At 41.1% G+C, this 22,353-nt stretch overlaps 3 protein-coding genes and 1 long non-coding RNA gene across 6 annotated transcripts; all 4 read right to left on the bottom strand.

Moving 5' to 3' along the window:
• LOC113747761 (uncharacterized) lies at nt 1–420 on the bottom strand. The gene is made up of 3 exons (XR_003463872.1): nt 303–420; nt 135–198; nt 1–61 (listed from the first exon to the last, which is right to left on the bottom strand). It is a non-coding gene; the product is annotated as an uncharacterized LOC113747761 (long non-coding RNA).
• Nucleotides 421–1,624: 1,204 nt separating this feature from the next.
• On the bottom strand, nt 1,625–4,521 carry rpl10a (ribosomal protein L10a). Its single transcript, XM_010748482.3, has 6 exons — nt 4,425–4,521; nt 3,207–3,278; nt 3,039–3,119; nt 2,241–2,389; nt 1,958–2,130; nt 1,625–1,837 (listed from the first exon to the last, which is right to left on the bottom strand). Exons 1-6 carry the CDS (start codon nt 4,427–4,429, stop codon nt 1,667–1,669), a joined length of 651 nt encoding a protein of 216 aa, XP_010746784.1. The 5' UTR covers nt 4,430–4,521; the 3' UTR covers nt 1,625–1,666.
• Nucleotides 4,522–5,677: 1,156 nt separating this feature from the next.
• Nucleotides 5,678–9,055, bottom strand: fance (FA complementation group E). The gene is made up of 10 exons (XM_010748866.3): nt 8,745–9,055; nt 7,861–8,440; nt 7,697–7,741; nt 7,324–7,380; nt 6,778–6,921; nt 6,578–6,701; nt 6,320–6,395; nt 6,144–6,210; nt 5,924–6,049; nt 5,678–5,836 (listed from the first exon to the last, which is right to left on the bottom strand). Exons 1-10 carry the CDS (start codon nt 9,026–9,028, stop codon nt 5,732–5,734), a joined length of 1,608 nt encoding a protein of 535 aa, XP_010747168.3. The 5' UTR covers nt 9,029–9,055; the 3' UTR covers nt 5,678–5,731.
• A 2,960-nt stretch (nt 9,056–12,015) lies between these two features.
• On the bottom strand, nt 12,016–21,290 carry ppardb (peroxisome proliferator-activated receptor delta b). 3 transcript variants are annotated; one of them, XM_010748458.3, is made up of 10 exons: nt 20,734–21,290; nt 18,587–18,994; nt 18,341–18,492; nt 18,091–18,229; nt 17,545–17,747; nt 16,939–17,145; nt 16,595–16,838; nt 13,813–16,187; nt 12,223–12,345; nt 12,016–12,119 (listed from the first exon to the last, which is right to left on the bottom strand). In XM_010748458.3, the coding sequence occupies exons 2-8, from the start codon at nt 18,933–18,935 to the stop codon at nt 15,940–15,942; spliced, it is 1,542 nt and encodes a 513-aa protein (XP_010746760.3). In that variant the 5' UTR covers nt 18,936–18,994; nt 20,734–21,290; the 3' UTR covers nt 12,016–12,119; nt 12,223–12,345; nt 13,813–15,939.
• Between the last annotated feature and the right edge of the window lie 1,063 nt (nt 21,291–22,353).

Genomic DNA, 22,353 nt, shown 5'->3' with positions numbered 1-22,353 from the left:
ACACGCTCTATGATGGACAGCTCGTTCCAGTTTGTGACTGGCGGCTCCTCTTGGCTGGTTTCTGTTGTAAAGATTCAGTTTAAATTCATTGACATGATAGATGTTTTTATGAACGTTGAATATATATCTCTTACCTTCTTCACTGTCCTCACTGCCAAGCATGGTGGCAGGACAGTAGCTGTTTGTCTCTGAATCGAGCTGTTTAGAAACATAACATCTGTGACTGAGTCACTGAAACATTGAATATATTTATCAGTATTCACAGGAACAGGAAAGGACAGCTGGTAGATTATTTGACTCACCTGAGCGCTCATCATGTTCTCACAAGAATAATCCAAGTGCCTAACTCAGGTAAAAACCAGATTAAATTATTCAGATTCTCTTGACAGTCAACGCTTTCAGTGCTGCTGAAAACACAAACATATTCTCAGAAGTTCCTGTCGGTGTTTCTCCCTCGGCCTTTCTCCTGCACTGAGAATAGATAATCCTATTAAGAGATCCACAGTCACACCAGAGCAGGACGACTGCCACAAGAGACTCATGGGTAGTGATGACAACACTGAACACTTAAGATTCGGCTACCCTGAGTTGATTGATATTGTCAAAAAACCCTGATACAATTCTCACTACTTTATTCTTTAATCCATAAACACATATATATAAAATTAATATCATATATACTTCTCTGTCTACCTGTTAATGCAGTGCTGGATGCAACCTTTGTCAGGCTTTATCGCTTTGGTGGACAGATATTTCAGTCCTTTGAATTAATATTTTTTTAAAAACAGTGAAATTTTAGGATTACTTAGTGAGTTATATAAAAAGCAGGCCATATATATTTGTCTTTGCCAGATAGTAAGAGAAAATGTTTAATTTGGTGAATGTCTTACTACAGGTTTCAGTGAGGATATTTTGTGTTGCCTGTTTAAAGACTAAAAACTTGTTCGATAAATTTAGACTTGTGATGGTGATCTTAAGTAATCTTAATGTAGACACACTACCATGTCACACTTGTACATATTTCATTTTCTATTTTTATTTTATAGTTTGTTTTTTTTATCGTTTGTTTCTTTAGCTTATTATTTATTATGTGTAGTGCTATTACACAACTAGTGCTTTTAAAGCTGAGTTCAGCACAAGTTTGATTCCTTTCACACCCATATCCAGTCCAATTCTGTATGAAGAGTGACATTTATATAAACATTTAAGACCTTCAGATGGAAAAAGCTTCTGAACTAGAGAAGGGATGATGGATTCCCAAAGTATTTCTTGATTCGGGTTTTGTTGTTATTCAGTGCCATTAAATTTAAGTATTTGGACCTCGTACACCTTGGTATTCATGTTGTCATTGTGCGTGAGCAGGGTGGGGATATCACCAGCCTTATTCAGCCCAGGACCCAGGACCCAACAGAGCTCCCCATTTTTACAAGTTAAATATTACTATAGAAAAGTATCATGCAAGGTTAACAGTATGTGTGAGTATTTTATTACTGATACAACTAAATTATGAACCAAAATAATTTAAATAACCAAGTACACGTTGATGTTGCAGTTAAATATTGAAATGTCCATGAACAATAAAGTTTCAATCTGCCCAAGAAGAAAAACACGTGAGACAATCAGCGTTGGATCATCTCCACTGTTTTATTAATAGAAAAGCTGTCATTTAGTAGAGGCGTTGGGGTTTGCCCATAGTGCTCTTAACGTAGAGAGCACGCACGTTCTGCCAGTTCTTCTTCAGCAGAGACACCAGGAAGTTGACGGCCAGGTGGATGTTGTACACAAGCTCATCCTCCGTCATCTTCACGTGTCCTACAGCGACAGCCAGACAGAGCACCTACAGAGAAAAAAGACAAGTATATTGTTGAGCAACCACAATTTATTCAACAGGTCCTCAGCTTTTACAACAGATAAGGAAAAGGAATATAAAACAGTTTTAAGCAGTTGCTCATCTTACCTTCTTCATCTGGAACTTGATGGTGGATTTGACCTCGTCCACCTTGGTATTCATGTTCTCGTTGTGGGTGAGCAGGGAGGGGAATTTGCCAGCCTTGTTCAAACCAGGACCCAGGATACGAGGGATCTGCTTGATCAGAGACTCTGAGGCCAGGAAGGCGTCGTACTTCTTGGCTAGAATGGAGTAGAGGGAAAAAAGAGCAGTGTTTAAAATAAAATAAATCGTGTCAAGCTCAAACATCAAAAGCCAGGCACTTAGTGACGTCATGACGGCGACTTCATACCGAGCTTCTTGACCAGCTTCTTGTTCTTGTTGAGCTTCTTGAGAGCCTCGATGTCCATGTGTGGCAGTTCAGCGGCTTTGGCCTCGTCACAATGCTGCTGGTCTCCCAGGACGCAGACGGAGAACTTTGGCCTGGGGAGAGTCTTCAGCCTGCGTATTAACAAAACCGTTATAGACAGAGCTCACAACGCCACAGCAAACCCAGGAACCTTCAGTTGGAAGTGAGGCAGGGTATGGTTGTACACCTAGTCTGATAATCTGCATCAGGGCGGCTGAAATAACAGCTGCAATGTCAACTTTGTATCATCATTCCTCCCTAAAAACTCTGTAGACCAAATAGAAATAATAAAACTACAGTTTAGTGATGAACTCTAGACGCCGTATCTAAAATACAAATACTCTGCCATCCCCAAGTGACACCTTCCTGATTTATCTGTGTAATAGAAGAAGTCTTACCCATACCACCACCGTGGCCGGTGTCCAGCTGACCCTCTTTGTGGTCAGGTAATGCAAATTGGTCGGCATGAGGACCTGAACTTATCAGCTCAGCCACTCAAAGCCTTCCCTCATGTTTTAAGACCCAGGGTAGGGGTCCGTCTGCTTCACCTCCACCAGCCGAGGCTGGGTCGGCTCAGTCAGACTACCCAAAGTACTTCTCCATGTCTGCCCCTGGCCTGTCTGTTTTATTCTTTATCTAAATATTTCAGCATCTACTTGCCATGTAACAGGCTGTTTGAACACTCAGACAGGGCTGGTAGCACACAGGGAAAAGGCTGGGTGAAACAGTAAAAGGTCGAACCTGACAGTGCCGGAGAAACGCTTGTCCTTCTGGGGATCATAGTTTTTCAAGCTGATCTGCAGCTCCACCGTCTCCACAAACCTACAAACACAGACAGAGTTACATTAACACGTCTCATCCCTGCGTTTTATTCACAGGCTTTGAATACTTTCACTCGTACAAACTTACTTCCTTGGCTTGCCCAGAGAGCCCTGCAGGACCTCCTTCACGGCTTCGTACAACGTATCCCTGGAGACCTTACTGTAACATGAAATAATCACAATGTTAAATGTGTCAAACTCAAGGCCTGCGGTATATCACACGCATCAGCATAATACTACAAATCCTACAATGCACTGCCTGTGCGTCCATCACGGGCCCATGAACGAGCGCCTCATTCGTTCATCAGCAGTCTTACGGTATTACCCACCACTTGTGTCAACTCTTAACTATCCCTCAACTAAACAAAAGGTGGACTTTGAAAACAGGTTTTCAAGACAGGTGGGAGGCAGCGTATATGTTCGCGGATGTAAAGGGCAAAGTCGTGTGTCTTATGTGCGGAGACAGTGGCTTTAATGAAAGAATACAACCTAAGAAGACACTATGAAACGAAGCACCACGACAGATACAAGCATCTGGACACGGCAAAAGGCTACAGAAGAGTAAAAAAAAAAAAGTCTGGTGTCACAGCAGATAGCAGGACAGTTTTTATTGTGGCAGCAGAGGTTGCAAAATCAGCCCGTCCCTTTACCGAGGCAGAATTTGTCCATTTCTTGCTACTACAGGACATTTGATTTTTCTTTTAAGTAAATTACTTTTGGCTCTTTGTCTGTAGAAAATGTTTTCACTTGAAATTACTCATGAAAAAACTGCAGATAGAGACATAAGAAATTAATGAAACTGATTTTATTTCATAATTACTGGTGTTTCATTGGCAATAATCTATAGGCATGGTTAGTTCCGGCCCTTGACTTGTAGCATTTTTAATTTCGGCCCACTGTGTATTTGAGTTTGACACCCCTGGACTAGTGGAAACACCTCTACTGACCTCTACTGTTGGTCTCTGACAGCATCTATCAATCCATTAAAAAGCACAAAGTTCATAAAGGTTGACTTAAATGTTATCTAGTATAGTTACTGAATACACCCGATGTTAGATTAGTTTATAAAACGTGTGTTAAACGGGCGGATGATGATGGATTACATCTCAAACTTAACGTGGCTGCACCGGCAGATCAGCCGGTCCCGACGTCATGCTCAAACTTCACGTAATTCTGATAAAAAACTAATAAATGGCACAACTGCCGCACGGTATAATCAAACTACATGCTTAAACGACTGACACGGTTCAGTGTAAACGTGGATTGAATGTTTATTTCTGGACATTTATTCGTTAAAGCGGCTGACCTCATTTTAGCGGCGCGTCCTTCTCCTCTCGCTACGCTGAAAAAGGAAGTACGGCAGGAAGTGACGCAAGATAAAGGCTGCCGAGCGGCGACGTCATCAAGAGTTTGTAGTTAGGTTAATAAATTATTACTGTTATAAAACATCTTTGGTACTTTAGGACACATATAAATATTTTAAATCTTACAGATTTAAAAATATAAATTTATTTAATATATTCACACCACAGAAGAGAAATACTACGGAAGCCCCGAGCGCTCATGCGCTGAAGCGTTTTATTTTCTCATGATAAAAAGTTCATTTCATTTAATTTGATTCTCGAGATCTGGAGTTATTTATGTCATTATCTCAAAAATAACTAATTGTTATCCGGAGATAATTTTCTCGAGATCTCGTTATAAATCTGGAGATATTTGTTATACAGAGGCCTTATCGAGCTCACTGTTTATAGTGCTGAATCTTTCTATTTATACTGTTAATATGTTTTAGATTTGCCATATTTTTCTTATCCGTATATATTTTTTATATTTCATGTATATTGCTGTTATACCGGGGATATGAGGGAAACACCGTTTCACTTCTCTGTATGTCCTGTACATATGGCAGCATCGACAATAAAGCTGACGTGACTTGACTTAACATACAAACAGCATTTGAAGATGCAGCAAGCTTTTCTGTATGAAAAATCTGAATCTGTAATCACTGTAGAAAAACTAATTTCCCTCTGAGGTCAGGTGACGTAGAAGTTTATAACACTAAAATTAAAATATTCAGGTGACATCCTCAATAACCCTGGTATTGTTATTGCCATTATATTTGTTGATGTTTTATATACTGTACATAAGTTTTTTTCTATTACAAGTTTGTCATTATTTTATGTAGTTATTTTGTGTTTTTTTATAACTCTCCCTCTCCCTGCACTTTACATTATTTCTTATCTTTGTCATTTCTATGTATTTTTAACTGGGTGAAATACACACAGTACTTAAATATATTAAGTATATGCGTCAATGCATGTTTTTAAATATTGTATCCATTATGAAATCATTATACAATGAAGTTGGCAGTGCTATGCACATATATGTGATGAATATGACAACAGAATCAGCGTGAACTGCTTCTAAGATTTCAAGTAAATAAAAGTCAGTTATGCTGAAGTCTGCATTATGAAAACTTTCCTGTAAGACCTGAGTCAGGAGGAAATTGTGACATTTTTCTACATCAAACAGGTGGAATGAGATGAGTCAGTTTCAAGAAGTCAAGAACTTATTTAAACATGTTTATTAAGGCGCATTTGTTTAAATGAAACATCACGAGTGTGTGATTCTTTTCAAAGCAGCTTGCAGAGACTTTTTCAGGAACGTCTCATTTAACATCAGGCAACTGTTCAGGGAGTGTTTGTGTGCAGCAGTCACCTGGAAAAACACATTAATAGATACAGATTACAAATATTATTTCACCCACTGTTCAGAAATAGGCATAATAAAAAATGAGAAACTTACATAAGTGCTATATTTGGTGAGGACTGTTAGCAACATTTTTGCAAACTTGACAGACTTTGTGAACTGAGGACTTTGGCTGACGAGCTGTTCGGTGAACTGTGTGAACTGTTCTTCACTCAAGTCAGGCTGAAAAACAAAAAAGACAGGCAGTTCAATAACAATGAATATTATGACTATGTAGTCTTGCAGCTACTTTTCCCAGGGATAAACATTTGCATACCTTGGAGTCTAGCAAGCTGTGGATCATTGAGAGCAGCGCCTCACTCCACGCTATTTTGAATGTCATTCTGGAGGAAAAAGGTAAATGACAACTAAAAAAACAACTAATAACCATATGAGTTCATTATAATTATTTTGTGCTTCTTTGAGTCACATTATGATTTTAAATGATCTTACTGAAGCACCAGCAGTCTGTAATGGGAATCCAGGCAGCCTTCTATCAGTCTGTTCAGCAGCTCAGCCTGTGGATTCCCTAAAAACAAAACAAAGTCCAAAATTCAGATGAGAGGTGAGGAACAAGGTCATGGCTCAGCTCTTTATAACATCAAAGCATTGGTCTTGTTTACGTGTACTTGAACTAGGACACTGAATCCGTGTCAGCTCCGGGGCTGCTGCTCTACTACAGTGTTTAATAAATGATAACTTATTCCTCACCGATGTTCTTTCCCTCTATAACTGGTCCGATTAGAGCATCGCACATTGGTCTGGGAAAGCTGCTACACAGTGAAGTCACTGCAGTGACTAGACATCGAGAGGCCGGTTCTGACAGAGACAGGACCTGCAGATATAGTGAAACGATATCCTGTCAGTATCAAGAGACACATGTAGCATCCTTTTCATGGTCTGTGATGTACCTTCTCCAGCAAGAGGCTCTTGATGAGTGTTGCTGCTGTGCTGTAGCTGAGGTCAAGAGAGGGAGCCAAAATACTGCCGCACAGTTTAGGCAGAGTCTGCTCTGGTAAGTCAGGTAAACTCAGCATGCTACATAACACCTCCACCTGAACAGGAGAGGTAGAGATGTGGGATTAGTCCTTTTACAGAAAGCGGATATAACATGAGTGGTTTAGTGAAGCTTCCTGATTGGTCAAAAGGGTGTTTGTCCTGTGTCAAACTAACCAGTGCTTAGTACAGCAGTAGTTAATAATCTGTCTGTTTCTCCATTATATTTCCTTTGTGAAACTTATATTAATGTTTGTTGAGATGTTGACTCAACTCTTCAATTATAATTTCTCAGCATGTACATTAAAACACACTGAAAGATGTATCTAATATTTTGTTTTCCCATATACATAACAGTGGGTTGGATACAATATAATGCCAACACCTTGAAATAAAATACAGTTCACAATAAACACTTAATGCAGAGGTAAAGGGTCAGCTATTAAATTTTGAGGACATACTTGGCTGAGGTCACACTCATTCAGCACTTTGAACACATCCATGGCACTCTGATCCCACTGCAAACACACAATAATAATTATAATAATAAATAAAGTGAATTTGAATAGCACCTTTTAAAACACAGTTACAAAGTGCTTTACAGTAAAGCAGGATACAACAAAACAAACCACAATAACATTAATAAAAGGGAAATAGTATAAAAGTGTGTTTTCAAAAAGATATTTAAAGGCCCAGTGTGTAAAATTTTACATCATTAAATTCTACACACTACACCTTTAAAACTTGACACAGTTTGCAGGCAGGTCATTACTAGGTTATAGTAATATTAAATGTCACTCTCAGTTGGTGCTAGGAGAAAATGTTTCTTCTCACCTCGGTGTGACTTTCCAGCAATTCCTTCATTTGAAAAACAGCGACCTAAATCAACACAGAAAGATATTTCAAGTAATGCTTAGTACACAAAATTGTTAATTAATCATCATCTGAAAAGTCTGCCTGAAATTGTGAAAATGAATGATAAATGACAAAGTCTCTACCTTTATGTGTTCAGGCAGGGCATCACTCAGACTGCCTGGTGCTGTTTCTTTAGCACGAGTCTCTCCTGGAGCATCAACTTCTAATCTTTCTGTTATTTCTTCTTTTGCACTCTGCTCTTCAGCATTGAGACCCTCACTACCACCGACATCCATCTTTATCCGTTTACTCTGCTGTCCTGTTTCCTCACCATCTGAGTTCGGACTGACAAAGCTGCTCTTTCTTTTTCTTTGTGTCCCCAGCTCTGATAAACCAGATGCACTCTGAGATCCAGATTCTACATGCTGACCGCTGAAGCACTCGGCCCATCCTCCAGTCTCACCAAGACCAACCAAACGCTGTGACAGCTCCTTGAGTCTCTGGCTGCACAGTGGAGTACACAGAGGCTCCTCTCTGTGGCCCCTCAGGTTTCTTTCCAGCTGTCTAACCAGAGTGCTGACCCAGGGGGTCGGATGAGGGTCCTGGCTGAGGCATTTGAGCAGGTGGATGATAGTAGTGCGAGGAAGAACTGGGTAGACCAGATACACGAAGGACAGCAGGTTCTGTTTGAATAATGCTGGAAACAGGCACACCAGGGGTTTACTAGAACAGATGAGGGAAAAGCTGGATGTGAGGCACAGGCACAGGTTTGTGACAGATGCATAGCTAAAAATTATAATTTTATGGTATGGAGCACTGGTTTAATCTTTAACAATGCACTATTATTTTATAAGCTTAAACGTTTCCGTGCAATTTAATGTTAAGAATAAGTAGTAACTATTCCTGTAGAAGAGTGTATACTGAAGTAAAAATACCCCAAAGCTGTACTGAGGTAGGGTAAACTCTAACCGCTGAAGTTAACATTATTGATAGCTGACGTGTATTTTGCGGTGTACTTTAAACTCACACCGTCAGTGGCTGGGCTTCAGTGTCCGGACACGTTATTTCGTCTTGGCAGAGTGTTTCAATGAAGTTACACAGCGACGTTTCGGGGTTGGCCCGCTGCTGTTTGCGAAAGACGCTCAGAGCTCGGTGAGCACCGGAGGCTCCGGACAGAAGCGACCGGACCAGCAGCTTCGAGCGCCCGTCAAACCGACACAGAGACCTGCGAGCGTCCATACTGCAAGGTGAGGTTTCACACAACACAACACCTGCTGCTGCTGCTGCTGCTGCCCCGCCAGTTTTGTTCATGTTGACGTTTCTTCTTCGTGAGTTTAACTTGAACATGTGCTCCATGCCTCCACCCAGTGGTTCAAGCCAAAAAACAAACTCCAGCCCCTATTTTACCCATTTAAACTGTAAATGGGTCAATCAAAAGCACGACACACCTTTTCAGTGAGACAAAGTGTGAAGCAATGTTTTATTTTCTGTGTACAAGTACAACTTGTTTAAAAGAAATAAAATCTTAACATGTTTTTGCATCCAAAACTAGGAAAAGGCTTTTCACGGCTATCGCTTCAGGCATGTATTATCAGAAATGGGAAATTTCATAAATTGGACATTTGCAATAAAGGGGAAGGGGTACAGTATCTTTTTAACTATAGACAATTAAAACTACCATCCACACAACACTTTAAAAATATATTGAAATGGTGCAAATTGCTAGGACAGAAGTCAGAATTGAGGGAAAATTAATCTGCTACATGTTTGAATTACAATGGCCACACTACAGTGACATAAATTCAAACTAAAGGCCACAGATAACCACAAAATCATTAGATTTAGATTTGTCCTATACTGGGATGCTTACATCAATAGCAGGGGCAACAAACCATGTGCCATGGAGAGCCAATTGTGCATATTTCCAAACAGACTGTAGCAGATGATTTCACAGGTTAGTTCCTCTCTGGTGGAAGGAGTGGTGGTCAGTAAAATGACCTGCTGTAGTCTTATTAAAAAAACACACTGGGCAATCCATGGCGCACAGTTGATATCCCCGATCTTGAGCACGGCAACTCAAGATGGTGTTTCGAAACTGATCCAATGAAGACAGAAGGGACAAAAATGCAGCCATGTGTTCTTCTGGGGCCAATTTTTCTAAGCAAGACCCCGTTCAGTGGTTCCAGGCACTGACAAAGAACAAAAAGGCTCAGAAACCATACGCCTCAGACAGGTAAAAAGGAAAGTCCAAGTCATAGTCATCGTCGTCGTCATCGTCACCGCCGAGAAGGGTCATGGCTATGAAAAGATTAAGCAGATCTACACCATCGTATTCGTCTTCATCGTACTGTGGAGGGAGAAACAAAGTGTAAGGGAAGAACACAACACACACACAATTATAGAGAACATTATATTTACCGGAAATGACCCGCGACGTGCATGTTTGTCATGCCGATAAAGGCACTCCGTTTTGAAGGGGCAGCGTCTGTATCGTGTATAATAACTGCATCTTTTCTTACTGTAGAGAAACAGGAGGAGGGGGTCAGCGGCACAAGTTCTCAAACAAATTACAAGAATTCAGCATCAGCTGTTAAGCTATTTTTTAATTTTCACCAACCTGAACTTTGATCCTTTTAGTTCTGGAAACTGAATATTATTTTGGTAGCAATATGATACATATTGCCAGATGCGTTTCACAGAAACTCTGAATATCACAACACTGACTCATTTTCCCCCCCCCTTTCAGTCCAATTTAACAGTTTTTATCCATTTGTTATTTTTAAATATTTCTATTTTACTTGATGCATTTAATTGGTATCTTTGCACAGGTTTAATTTAAAATTCAAGTTTCTTTCTAGGTCTAATGCATGTTTACTGTGTCTTATGCTTTCTCTCAGGATCAATTAAGTTTCTATCAATCTATGTTTTGTTTCATGTAGCACCTCGGTCCTTGGTGAAACATTGTCGTTTCACTGTGCACGGTTTATATGGCTGAAATGACAATAGGACCCACCTGACTTGACAAAGGACGGTTGAAAAACTATGTACAGGACTATTTACCCAACAAATGCAAAATAGGGGTAGACTTCCATCTCCAGGCAGTTTTAAAAAAATTGCCTGGAGAAGCCAAGTCCATAGGGACTTGCTGAGGTGGCCTTGAGCAAGGCACTGGTCAACTGCTCTCCACATTTCCATGTCTATGCCCTTGTACTGCATGTGTGTGTGTCTCCGGGTTAAAATGCATGTAAAAAATAAAATAGAGTGAAAAGAATTTCCCCATCGAGGGATTAATAAAGTATATCTTCTTGAAGTACAAAGATTATTTTAAACTGCATTGATGGGGACATTTAATAGTTTCAGAAAAGCTCATCACCAGACCTCTATCACTAGACCTCCAGCAGGGAGCCCCATACCTGAATTTCTCCTTGAAGGCAGCAATTAAGCTTTCCTTTGCCGGTCCTTCAACCCAGTATTTGTAAGGCACGTAGAAGGCAGACCTCACTCTGCACTGTGGGCAGCTCCTGAGTAATAATCATTGGACAGTGACGTCAAGTCAAACCTGTAATGGCACTCCGTCAGATGGAGTTAAATATTCAAATATTGCTGCAACCTACTTTACCACCTCCGGCCCGAGGTCTTTTGTTTTCCTCCAGGTCATGATGCATTGTAAACAGAAGGGGTGATTACAGTTTGGCAAGATTCCAAAAAGTTGGTTTCGTGGGTCCGGCTTTTCATACACCTTGTCCATGCAGATCCCACAGGTCACATCTTTACTCTGAAGGAAGGACTCCATTTCCTCTGCTTTCCCCTGAATACCAGAGGCCGCCACTGCACCAGCAGTAGCACCGTCCTCTATTGTCTCATTGGAAGAAGTCTCCTGGACATAAACTTTGCAATCAGTATAAACCTCCTGAGTTCTACTTTGCTTGAGGCAATAAAATGTCGTCTGGAAGGGTCACACTTAAAATTAAGCAAACCTGCTCATTTCTTCCATCACATGCATACGCTTGAGCAACTTCTGAGCTCTGTGACGATTCCCAAGAAGCAGTGAGATCAGCGTCGGTGTCTGCAAAAGAAAAAAAAAAAAAGTAATAAAATAAAGCATGGAGAAATGCAGACCACAACAGTTTCACCCATGAAAAAAAATCCAATACCTTGTGATTGTTCCTCAGCAATATCTGCTGCCAGGCGCCCTGTGTTGTGTTGAGGATTCGAGACATTAACCACAAACTGTGATCTGCTGCATTCACGCCTGGACATCGCCTCAGCCTGCAGAAGAGCAGGCTCTGACCCTCTTCTGTCGGGTGGAGCGTAAGCCACACTGGAGGATGAGACTGTTGGTACTGAACTTCTTCTACCTGCAACAGCTGCGTCAGCTTCAGGTTGAAGGACATGGAGATATCTAGTGGTGGAAAGCATACAGTGAGCTGTGGAAATGTGTTTGCAGGTCATCCTCTCTTTCATGCATTCACATACAACTTTTGTGGGGGAATAAAAACACTTACCTGCAGCGTTCACCATACCAGCATCCACCTTTCTGAAAGTACCTACATATCTGGGATGTACCTGGCCATTCATGTCGATAGTTACACCTTGGACCAAATCTGCAAGAGCCATTTATGAAACACCTGTAACGAAAAGAGAATAATTCACCATGTGGCATTATAACCAGAGCTGTTTCAGGTTTGTGGACAACTCTGCGTCGAGTGACAGGCCTTGATAAGCAATGTCTTTCAGGTATCTGTATGGTAACTAACTTTTAGAAATTACACATTTTGACCAGAGCTGTGTTACATTGCTATGGCCAGGTCCAGTCAATACATTAGACATAACCAATGCCAGTATGAAGAATGGACAGCATGTGTGTGACGTCACCTATGTCATGAACGGTGAAATTAGTTAGAGACCAAAAAAAGATTTTTGAACCAGGTTGTAAACATGTTTATTTCTGCTGTGTGCTGTATTCAAAGTGTGAGACAAGACAAAAGCTGCCTGCCTTATGCATCAGTATTTTATTTTTAAATTGTTTTTTTTTTTTTTTTTAAACCAGGAAGATAACCAAACCAAAACTTCTGCTTCAAGGTCCCAGGTGACATAGGAATGAGAGTCAAGGCACAAGTCTTAATTTTATGTCTAGATAGGCAATTAGGTCCAAGACAGGATCAAGGTGTGTGTTATTTAAACACATGCGTAAACAAAGCACAGAACTGGTAACAAAAAACAAAAAGAGACACCGTGCTTTACTTTTAAATGCCACTGAACACCTGGCAGAAATATCTAATGAAACTTGTAGCTACTTTTCCCACATACACGAAGGTCCATCAACTGCTCAACTGTTGCGTTTACGTGTTGTCGGAAAACGAGGCTTCCAGCTGCTGCCAACTGAAGCTAGCTAGTTAGCCACGTCCAGATTAGTTTAAGTTACAGCGGAGTTTCCTTATTGAACGTGATACTATTTAAAACAAAACAAAAACAGGGTGACTGATTTAACGCTAAACAACAGAGTGTTTCAAGCAGGACAGTGGCAAAGGTATTAAACTTTGACGTAGGGTGCTGCTCAAATATTGTGTTTACATGCCGTCGGAAAGCCGAGACTCAAAGCTGCTGTGTGAAAGTTACCAACTTCAGCTAACCGGAGCTAGCTCGTTAGCCAGACCCGTTGAGTTTCACACTGAGCGTTACTAAGATACACAGAGAGTTACCGTTACAAATAACTGACCTAACAACAGCGTTTCAACGTTAACGTTAGTCTTCACACATATCCAACTACTTATTCACACAGCTTCACAGTATACCACCCTTCTCATAAAAGTCAACCACCCGTTAAAAAATAAAATAAAATAAAATAAAAAAAACAAAGAAAGCAACGTTGTGTGCTTTTATTTAAAATAATGACATTCTTAAAAAAAAAAGATGCCAAAATTGCACTTTCTCGGCTTAACGTCCGCAAAGGAACGCAGCTCAGCATTTGAAAGTTAACACCAACTCTCGGTGTCACTAACTCTGTAACGTTTTTCTCGGTATTACACCAACTACTTCCCTACAACGTGTCCAGTTATTCAGGCTTCGTATACAACCTACAGGCAGCCTCTTACCTACAGATACTTCCACTACGGGCCGAGTCCATCCTCCGTGTGTTTTGAGCTTGCCGCCAAGCACCCTCCATCTCACTATCTAAATAGTTGACAGCCGGTTCCTTTTACTAATTAACCTAGCAACCAACCAATAGAAACGTGACGTTTCACGTTTGTTACGTTACGTACTCTGATTTCTCATTTATCCATTAATTTGTCCAAAGTTTAATTGTTTATGTTAATAAACTGCAGGCATGTGTATGAGCCTCATAATAATAATAATAAATGGAGAAAAATCATTTAATATTTCTAATAAATTTTTATAAGTGAGATGTATCTAAACTAGATCTGCAGATAGGTTACATGGGACTATAAGGACAAAATTAATTCAAGTCAATCCATCACTTACACAGGCATAGAGGTAGCTTACATCAACTTTTTTTTTGGTGTACTTTCTTGTTTTATCCATCCACACACACCCTCTTTTGCTATCTTGGCACACTGCACATCAGCCTCAGCCTCTAATAATAATAACACATTTTTGCTATGTGTACCAATAGCAGAAAATTAAGGCAAAAACAATTTTTAAAAAAAGGAAAAAAAAGTCAGAGATTAGATGAGACAGTGGAATAATGTCACAGATCATACATTAGAGGTAGATAGGGATCAAGACAGAGTAAGAGCACAAGAGGAGACTTCTGAACGTGGACTGTGTGCACCAGTGCTGACAAACTGAAGTCCATTCAGAAGAACAGTGAAAACAAAAGAGGTCCTACAGAGTACGGAGGGGGAAACAGTTGGAAATGTGTGAATCCTGGCTAAAAAAACAAACAAAAGACAAATCAGATCGTACACAAAAAGGATAGTAATCTAGGACTGTGGTTATACCTCGGGTGAACACAGAAACGACCCATGATACCAGATGATGGATGTTAATTTCTAATCCCAATGATGACATCATGATACAGTATGCTGGTTTTTAGGTAAATCCTGCTAAGGCGTTTGAAATCCAAATTCCTCATCAAGGAAAAGTTTGTTGTTGGTATGCTCGATGATATATTTGGTACAACCTCGACTAAAATAGGCAGGAGAGAAAAAAAATGAAATACGAAAGACAACACATACTTGATACATACAACGAGATGATAATTCATGTTTTGCCCTTACAAATATGATCAAAAATTACAAATAATTAGTAACATAATTACAAAGAATAAACTAAGAAACCCTTAAAATGGCAAGTTCATGATCATTTTGCATGTCAAACTAAAGAAAAACAATAAAAACATGCGGTCCCTTGTACTTCAATGGGTCATGTGTTTATAGTGTCAGCTTCAGAAACAAATCTGTGCAGCATAGTCCATTAGTTACCACTTAGGTAGATGGCTTTAAGACAAAATCTATATATCTTGGATGTCCACGTTTATTGACAAATGGAAATGGTATTGCACAGACAGCTGCTTTTGAGAGAGCTCTACACTGCTGGAGCCAGCCCAGTTTGTGTGCTATAAACCAAATGGCAAAGTAGCAGTCACTGATGATGACGATGGTGATGATGACGATGACAATGAAGATTTAAACAAAACAAAAAACAATTTGTGCATCTTCAGCTTTACCAAAAGTCTGTGAACAAGTCACTCGACCAAAGACATTGGCTTTATAAGAAACTCTTGCACAGTGCAAACTTTACGGCTCTTTTCGACTTCAACTATGCCATCGGTGTAAGAACATGAAATACTTTTCCTTCACACGTGAGGAGAAGCTCTCTCTCTAGACGCTGCTCTGGGGTCAGTTTTGCTATTCGAATGTAATCGGAGCAGCCTCGGTTAGAAAACATATCATTCTCTCTCTGTCAGGTGACCGCTGTGGGAAACTAGGACTTGCAGCAAATGATTCCAGATGCTCATCTCTCACACACACATGCACACACACATGTACACACACACTCACACCACTGTGCTGAGGGTAATGCTGACATTGAGAAGACTTTACTGATTGTGTTAGCCCTACCACGTTGACCTTGCCTCATCTGCATGTTAAAATCCATGCCTGTACGTGGAACAGTGCTTGTACTGTATGCAGTGTATCATTATAAATGTAAATTTCAGTCTGTAACAGTATTGCTAAAACAGTCTGTGCTGGAGAATACTAATACATGTCTTTGTAGATCTCCTGTAGTAGAGGGTGGAGCGAGGTCTCCGACTCAGTCTTTTTGATCTTTTGGACAAGGTGAACGTTCTCGGTAACCAACTGACGGAGGTCGGCCATCTTCTGCAGCAGTTTGGGGAAGAGGTAGACTGAGTCAGAGTGGTTTGCTTGAAGATGGAGGTCCAGAGCTTGAAGGATGCTGTCCTGACTCTGCTCCACCTGCTTCACGTTCATTAGCCCAGGACGATCTGGGAAAAGAAGAAGGAGGCAGAGTTTGAGCAAACAAGCAGAGTTTCTGAGTAAAGTTTACGTTTTTTTTTTAGGATGTTTCAATAGTACACAATCTAATACCATCATACATACCAGAGTATGAAAATTTAGTTTCACTAGTTGTAAAAATTACATGTTTAGCATGTTTCACAAAGGTTTAATTTTAATTCAGATTTATATTATAGGTTCATTTAAATAGATTAACCAATTAAAAGATGATTATTAATGTCTTTGACATTTACAGTTTCCCTGTAAAAACTTCTTAGTGGTACAAATAGCAGTGACAGTGTCTGCTACAAGTCAGACACACAAATACAGATAAAAACAACGACAACAAGCAAATCGGACATTCTTGACAATTCACTAATAAACCCTTCAGTCTCACCTCCACAGAGAATAATGGCAGCAACAAACAAGGCCAGGTCACTGTCGTCGAGCTCCAGAGCGTTAAACTTGACAGCAAACTCAAACTTGGGCTCCATGATCTCACTGAAGGGTTTTCTTAAGCTGCGCAGGAACTCCCTGGTCACAAAGCCTTTACCATTGGCGACCAACAGCCCGTCTTTGTTCATGAGAGAGGGCAACATGGCAAATATAGCCTCATGCACGCCATACTTCAGCAAAGTCACCTGCAGAAAGTACACAAACAAGTGTCTATTAGTGCCTGAACTAAGCCGGCCATGTACAAATCATCTTGCTGTACGACACACTGAGTAGACAGTGACTCACCTGGTCATTAAGGAAGAGGTCCACAAACCCTGGAATGCACTTGGCAAACTCTGTGAGCTCTCGCACAGTCTCCACCGTGGTGCATTGGCAGCGGTAGAAAACATGGACCCCAATCTCCTTGGTCAGGGGTGCACCTGGAACTAACTGGCTCCATACCAAACCACTTTCTGCCTTCCAGAGTGTGTCCACGTCATAGATCACAAACGGCTAAGAGGAGGACAAAAAACAAATTCTTATGAATTCCAAAGACTTGAAAAGAACTTCCCGGTATTAGATTTGTGAAGTGCAAGATATTGAGAATTAGCATAAAACACAAGATTGGATTATATATAAACAGTTTGTGGTCTCTTATATATTTTTAAGATGAGACTCTAAACCAGAATAAGTTAGACTAACAATAATTCACGATCTACAGTATAACAATATTATTGTTAATTATTAAATTTCAAAATTAGATAGCATTTCAAGCAACAAGCAGTTACAGGTCTGAGTCAGATTTCCCTGACAACATTATATTGATCACGGATACCCTTTAGTTTCAAAACAAACTGAGGTGTAAAACCACGTCGACCAGGTCAGATGACGTGCCCTAAAACTGTAACATACCGATGTGCTGCTGGTTTTGCCTGTCAGGATGCTGCGGGCCCTCTTCTTGGTCATACTGAGATTCTTCAGGTAGGCTGTGTTGACTTGTTTGGCCAAGGTCTTCAGGTCTGAGCCCCCCGGCTTGCCATGGTTCAGTTCCTCTGCAAGCAGACCCGCCACCAGCTTCTTCCTCTCCGCCTCAGGCATACGTCCGTATCGGATCGCTGAGCAAACACACACAAACACACACTTGCTGTGTCTTAAAATTTCAGGGGGAAATCACTTTGTCAAGACTTTGCCATCATCGCAATGATACTGGAGAAACTGTGTGTTTCAAAATGACATGAGACTACAGAAAAATGTAATCTTGTCAATAAACAGTGTGCACAAACATATTTATTTACCAATTAGTTACAAATCTGAGCTGGAAAATCAATTCCTCTGCCTCCAAAACAAACAGGTAATCACAATAAAAAAAGTTTCATTTCAATTCAAATTTAGATTTGTAAGAAGACAACATGGCCTTGATTTATGGAGTTAATTTGCAAAAATATGTTCCTCTCTCACCGTCGTGGGACATTCCCAAAGACAGGCACTTCTGGAAGCGACAATATTGGCACTTGTTGCGATTCTTCTTCTGAATCTTGCAGGAACGCTCACAGCGATCATATTCCAGTTTCATCCGCACGGTTCGCCGGAAAAAACCCTGAGTGAGCAACAACGCAACAGGTTCAGTAACTCATGTGAGACAGCACAAAATGATGGTGACTGAACTTTGTAATTTTATTTTGCTATACTGCTGTGACACATGTATTACCTTACAGCCCTCACAGGCATGCACGCCATAGTGGAATCCAGAGGCCTTGTCCCCGCAGACCTTACACTCCACGCTGATCCCAGCTCCTGTGCTGTCCTCTCGGCCCAGACGCAGCTGTTCTGACAGCGACGGCGACGAGGTTTGTGACAGGTCTGCATAAAAGAAAAACGCATGGATATTAAAGCTCAACAATTACCTGTCATCTAAATATGTCACGCTTCAAGGATTTTGAATTAAAAGTGTTACCCGTGTAGCTGGATGCTGCACTGCTGTTCTGTTTGCTGTTCTCCTGATCCAAACTCTCTTTCTCTTTTTTCTTATGGTCCCCTCTCAAGCCTTTAGAGGCAGTAACCACCTCCTTCTCCTCCTTCTCCTCCTTCTCCTCCTTCTCCTCCTCGTCCTCACTTTCCCTTGCCTTCAACTCCTGCAGGTCCGTCAGCTCCGACACGCTTGTCCCCCCGCAGCTGTCTGAACCTCCGGACTCTCCCTCCAGTGCCGTCCACCTGACATCGGCCGTGTCCTGGGGGGATTTGGGCTCGCAGTAGCCGTTCACCCTGTCGTGCTGCTCTGTAGCAGTTTGTTGAAACCGTTCCATGGTTCCTGTTGAAGCTGACTCAGCGGCTCCCCTCCTGTCACGTTGCCATCATAGCCCCACTATGGAAGAATATAAGCATTTAAAATACAGAGCAAGAATGACCACCAGATCATTATCAAGAGGCCTCAAATGTCCACAAATCATCTACATTGCTACTAGATCCAGCATATGCGTGGTTAACAATCCCATAACTCCAGTGACCACTAGCCAAATTGAGTGTAAAGCTTGTCATGACACGTCACTGAAAATGTCGGTTTTCATGTAAGCACGCATATGTAGCTTTACGTCTTAGTATAGTCGTGAGCGCATGAACTAATCTTTGACAGCGTGTTTACTTAGGTGTCTGAGTCAGTCCACTACTAGTTGTTGTTGTGTTTAAGCAGCCAGGGAATGTCCTTGATAGTAATAGGCTTATGACATGATATACACACACTGTGTAGACATGCCTGGATTACCCCTCTAGGCAAGCGGAACAGACAAGCAGGGGCCCCAGACCATTAAGAAACACCGAACGCCCCAGTTTTGACTGAAGACGGACTCGCAACAACTTATTAAAAGAGATGCATAAAATCTGTTATTGCATGTTATTTTATATCCTGATATTAATACGTATATAATCATGGAGAAACCTACATGGATTAAAGCAAAAAAACAAACTTTTTTTTAAAACTTTGTTTTACTGCTGCAACATGCGGCCAAGTTCAAACAGATCCAAACACCGCAGCCGGATGTCACGCTGCGGCAGCCGGTGATGTGATCAGACCAGTCGAACGTCCGATTTATGGGAATCTGTCATAGTGACAGAGGAACTTTAATCAATGAAACCATTATAAGAAGCAGTTGGGTTAGTGCTCATTTATGGCTGATGTAACAAGCTCATTGATTAGGAACATGACCACAATGGTCTGACAGACACACACACAGATGTTTATATGACAGCTACCAAAGTGTAACCATCTCATTGTGGCAAATATCTGACTGTAGACATGTTTACATCGCTCACTACTACTTACCAATTTCCTGTCAAAGTATCTGTCTGTAAGGCTAAAATTACTACAAGTTTCCTAAGCCATTCACAGTTTCTTTATAGTGTCCTAAACATCTCACTGTGTCCTCCACTATCTTTAAAAAGTAAACTTATCTCTCCTGGAGCTGGGAGACATCTGTATTATTGTTTGCCTCGTCCCATGGTAGGGTGCACAGTGTACTTGGTGACTGCTTTAAGGGGACAGGGTGCATGCACTATCAACATTGAGCAGTGTTGATCGCTGGTTGGAGGCGGTAGGGGAGAGGGCTTTGGGGGTGGGTGGGTGAGTGAGTTGGAGTGGGGGGGGGTTACATATTTGCCCCGCGGCCCCCTAGTGGATTAATCCGCCCATGTATGCAGCTAACAGCGCTCTGACAAACATCCCCAGCTTAATAGCGATGTTTTCACAGTGATTTCTGCTATAAGGAGATAGCCAAAAAGTGGGATTAAGTGTAAACTTAGGTTTTCATAAGGTTTCGGAGTGAAATAAATCAGAAAAGACTCGACATTAAGCAGGACTGTTAGGACTTGTCGACCAGCGGCCAACCTGTCACACTGGTTCTCGGAAATAACCGCTAACATTGACTGTGAATTAAAACAGTCACTGACAGCACCGTTCCTGGATATAAACATTTAACACACAACAGGACAGCCAACTTAAAGACACTTGAACCTTCTGTACTTGAAACGACACATGTATGAGACGTCTGAGTTGGCTTTAACCAGCCGGTAAGCCGTCGAGGAGTGTCGGCTAACTAGTTAGCTACTAACCTTGAGTGTTGACTAGCCGTTAGCGCGGCTGACCCACATTCCCGTGAGTGCCTTTAAATAACGTCAGCCCGTCGTGCCTTTTGGTAGCTTACCTCTCCCAAATAGTGCCGCTTGGTTGATGTTTACGCTTGTGAGAAGCGTGCCAACAGGCTCAAAATGACACAAGTGGCAGAAACCCCTTCAAAAATCCCCCGGTCCAGGATCGATCGGCTGTTGACAAGTTGTCTGAAGTCAGCAGCAGCAGCAGCTAGCAGCGGGAGCTAACGTCAGACCGCTAACATAAACTTAAAGATTAAGGCTCAGGCCTTCATGTGAGCGAGCGAGCTGACAAAACGCCGCCGAGAAAACAAAAAAAAAAGGAAAAAGCAAGTTGGGACACTTTTTTGTTCGTCACCATATCACATGGAGATAAGCACAGTTAACTGATAATCCCTCCCCGACTCTCCTTGTTGCTCCTAGCTTTGCTTTGCTTTGCTTTGCTTTGCCTCACTCACTCACTCACTCACTCCCCACATCTCCTCCTCCATCGTCACATGCCAGGACATAGCACCCCCCACACCACACACACACACACACACACACACACACACACACACACACCAGGCCTACAAACAGCTTTCAGTGGAGTCAAGGTCTCCTTTAACCCTAATGTGCACTGCTGTTTCTGGTAATCTGCAACATGGACATGGATTTATTCTGCATTTGACAACAACAACAAGATTTATGTGGCTTTGATCCCATCTGCATAAATGAATAAATACATTGATACATGCAGTTTGATTTGAATAAAATGATTAAAGTAAGACACTTCTCTGAGGCCCCTAAAAGGCTCACTGGTCACTGTGCAGCATAATAATATGTTTGGCAGCACCAATGTTCACAATAAGGCCTTAAAGGTTCAGTGTGTAAGATTTAGGGCTGTATTTACTATTCACTTATTATGGCAGACTTTATGTTGACTTTAAAATATGTTTTTATTAGTGCATAAGTGGAAAGAAATAAGACCTTTTATCTATCTACAGATGCTGCGGGTCTTCTTCCATGGACTCCACCATGTTGATCCACTCTCTTTCTACAGTAGCCCAGAACAGACAAACGAAACACTGGCTCTAAAACAGGGCCTCTAATGTTTGTTTGTTTTGTTTTCATCATAATTCATGTTGCAAGGAAAGGGTGAGGTGACTGCACTGGTGCACTGACACTAAATGCTACACATCCTCTTTATTTGTTATTGTAACATTGTACTAAACCAGTCATTGCTGAGTCTATAAAAACAGGTACAACAGGGCAATAAGTAAATGTTATTTCCAAATATGTAGGTAGGCTATTTTTGACTTTTCATGATTAATCTAGCCATGGTGTATACATTTAAACTGCAATAAACTCAGTGTTTCAGTTTTATTCTCAGTTTTTTCTACTACTTGCAGCATTTAGTTGAGTTAAGGTTGTGAAACAGTTGTTATGTGATGTAATTCTCTCACCATTATGTAGACCAAATATAAAAAAATAAAAACATATCTGTCGTAGATGGGAAAGAGACCTGGACAACAAATACATCATCTGATCTACATCTACATGTAACAGGCAGAGGGGATACCCAGTATAACATGCTTCACATTT

The sequence above is a fragment of the Larimichthys crocea genome, chromosome XV, assembly GCF_000972845.2.
Source record: "Larimichthys crocea isolate SSNF chromosome XV, L_crocea_2.0, whole genome shotgun sequence".
Taxonomy (NCBI): domain Eukaryota; kingdom Metazoa; phylum Chordata; class Actinopteri; family Sciaenidae; genus Larimichthys; species Larimichthys crocea.
The sequence above is the reverse complement of the archived record's forward strand: the minus strand, read 5'-3'. Positions and strand labels throughout refer to the sequence as shown.